General features: G+C 46.3%; 1 protein-coding gene across 1 annotated transcript in view; it reads left to right on the top strand.

Annotated features, from left to right (window-relative positions):
- The window catches only part of blvra (biliverdin reductase A), a 12,541-nt gene extending 10,005 nt beyond the window's left edge, over nt 1-2,536 (top strand). Inside the window, exons 5-7 of the mRNA XM_015397306.1 lie at nt 817-924; nt 1,155-1,323; nt 2,194-2,536. Of these exons, the coding sequence (XP_015252792.1) occupies nt 817-924; nt 1,155-1,323; nt 2,194-2,449 (533 nt within the window). The 3' untranslated portion in view covers nt 2,450-2,536. The remainder of the gene's footprint in view (nt 1-816; nt 925-1,154; nt 1,324-2,193) is intronic.
- Nucleotides 2,537-2,840: the final 304 nt, after the last annotated feature.

The raw sequence follows: 2,840 nt of genomic DNA, 5'->3' as shown, positions 1-2,840 counted from the left end.
GTCTATAGATCCGTTTATAGATCCGTCTATAGATCCGTCTATAGATCCGTCTATAGATCCGTCTATAGATCCGCCTCCTCTCCGGTCCAGAGCTCAGCAGCTGATTGACATTCTGCTTCAAACCGCCGCGGTTCATGATGTCGGTCTCAGCCTGCAGGATCACGCCATCCTCAGAACGCAGGAAGATCCACAAACCAGAACTACTGATCCTAGAAAAGTTCTGAACAGGACTGGAGAGGCAGGGAGGCCCTCTCACAGTCCGACACGCACAGGGAACAGGTCCGACTCAATGCCGGCAATATAGAGCAAACTCTAGTTCTGTTGCACAGAGACCAGCCGCCCCCCCCCCGCAGACGTTCCACCTTCCCAGAGCCAATAAGGCTCCATGGATCAGGTTCGCCTCTGACTGCGGCCCCATCCAGGGATCCCCCTGCGGGTGCTGAGCCCCCTGGTGGCTGACCTTGCCTTGCTCCTTCAGGATGGGCCCCGCTATGAGGAAGAGCTCCAGGTTGGGCTCCCAGCTCTACCCTACTGGGCCAACCAGATCATGTTTGCCTGGTTGACCCTATCAGGGTGATTTAAACCTCTGGGGTCATCCGGGCTCTGAAACCCCTCCACCATGTTGGGTTCAAAGAGGGGGGTGGGTGCCTCCAAACACGCCGACTCTAAATGTGTCATAAATCCACTCCAATAAATTATCTAAGAAATGAAAAATGGAAACTTTTGTTTTTGGGACAGAAAACTAATGACTGCTTATATTCCTAAACAGTGAAGATAGTTGTAGAACATATAGATTGGTTTTCTGTTTATCTGTAGGAGTGGTTCTACATGAGGAGCACATTGAGCTGCTGACAGAAGATTACAAACAGCTGAAGAAAGAAGTGGAGGGAAAAACTCTTCTGGAAGGTTCTCTTCACTTCACTGGTAAGAAGGAAAATATTGAACTTGGTTTTAAATCCAGCAGTTAAGCTTTGCAGAACAAAGACTCGTTTTAAGTGTTGGACCAGGACTGTGTGTGTGTGTGTGTGTGTGTGTGTGTGTGTGTGTGTGTGTGTGTGTGTGTGTGTGTGTGTGTGTGATGTAGTCTGTAGCTGCTTAGTGAAGGATGATCCAGTAAATTCCCTGATTCTAACCAGAGTCCTGTTCTGATCCAGGCGGCGCTCTGAAACCCGGGTTTGGTTTCCCAGCATTCAGTGGAATCGCTCGCCTCTGTTGGCTGGTGGACCTGTTCGGCGAGCTTTCAGTCACGGCAGCGACCTTTGAGCAGGACGCTGACAGAGGCTACACCAAGATGACGGCGCAGCTGCTAACCTCTGATAGCAGGTTGGACATTACAGCCCCCCCCCCCTCCATGCACCATCTATCATTAACAGCCTGATTCTCACACATTCAAAAACAAGAAGAGACCTTTAACTGAATTAATTTGATTTGCTGCTGCAAACTGGCTCCATTTTTCTAGAAAATCTCAGCTAGACCATAAAGTCCAGAGCAACATGCTGTCCTTTAGTCCCGCCTTCCTGGGTTCCTTCTCCTGTCAGACATCTTTAAATAAAACCTGCAGCATCAAACATATCAAATATAAGGGGAGCAGCAGGCTAGCTGTTAGCGGCTAAAAGGCTAAAATCAGCTCAGTCAGGTTCTTTAGTTCAGGTTTAAGCTTTGAAGGCAGCAATGTCTTCCTGCAGGTTAATTAGTAATAAGTTTCTATTTAGTTTCATGAGTTTCTTAAAATAAATGCATTTTGTCTTGAATTGAGGAATTGAGACACTTTGCAGGTAGAACAAGACAATTTATTTAAAATAGGAAAAAACAAAACAATAAAACACTTATTTCAATTCCATAAAGTCTTAATTATCTTTAAAAAAGTCATTCCATTGATCTTCTTTATCTATTTTTTTACTCATTTCAGGATCATTTTTGCAGAACAGTCTGAGTCTATTAGAGCTGCAGCTAAAGATAAAACAGGATTCTGTTCGTCACGTTTTATCTTCTGTCTATAGATCCGTTTATAGATCCTTCTGTAGATCCGCCTATAGATCCGCCTATAGATCCGCCTATAGATCCGTCTATAGATCTTCATAGCTGATGGAAATGTTCAGGCCGTTATTTTCAGCTCCTTTAGAATCAGATACCAGTTTTATATAAGTTATAAATCCCAGAGACCTAAAACTGAGGTTTCCTGTGTTTTGTCAGGTGTTTGACGTGGGTGGAGGAGCGGCAGGCGGGCCTTCCAAGGACCAAGAAGATCAACTTTGTTTTTGACGGCTTGGTTCTGACCCAGATTCCTCCTGCACCCAGAGGGACCGTTGGACTCTTTATGCAGGATCTGGTCCTCTTCTCCTCCAAGCTGTCGGGGGGAGTGAGTCCTGCGGAGCTGGACCGAGAGAAGACCAGGATCCTGCACTGCTTCGAGCTGGCAGAGCGGATCCAGCAGCTCAGTCACAGTTAGACGCTCCTGCTGTCCATCAGCTGTTTTCTGCTCGTTCTATTAAACCTTCTTCCTGCAGCCCTCCTTCAGTCTTCTTCTTTCATTGTCATCCGTCTGCATCATTAAAGCTCCCAAAATCCAGCTGAACTGATCCTGAACCTGGGAACCTATAAAGGGGCGGGGTCAAGCTAGCGGACCAATCAGAACCAGGAGAGCTGAAGGCAGAGCGCCGTATTTCAAACTTCTCTGAATGAAAAACAAAGAGGAAAACATGGCGGCAGCAGGAAAGAGACGCCAAATATGGCGGCTAAGGGTTGCTGACTGCGTTAATGAGCAAGTTAAACATCAGAGGCTTTGAATGTTTCAAGAAGGCAGTTTAACAAACTTAGATTAAATCCTCAACTCTAAATAG

The sequence above is a fragment of the Cyprinodon variegatus genome, unplaced genomic scaffold (genome assembly GCF_000732505.1).
Source record: "Cyprinodon variegatus isolate N-32 unplaced genomic scaffold, C_variegatus-1.0 Scaffold851, whole genome shotgun sequence".
NCBI lineage: Eukaryota > Metazoa > Chordata > Actinopteri > Cyprinodontiformes > Cyprinodontidae > Cyprinodon > Cyprinodon variegatus.
Note: the sequence above shows the minus strand (reverse complement) of the source record. Positions and strands in the feature narration are given on the sequence as shown.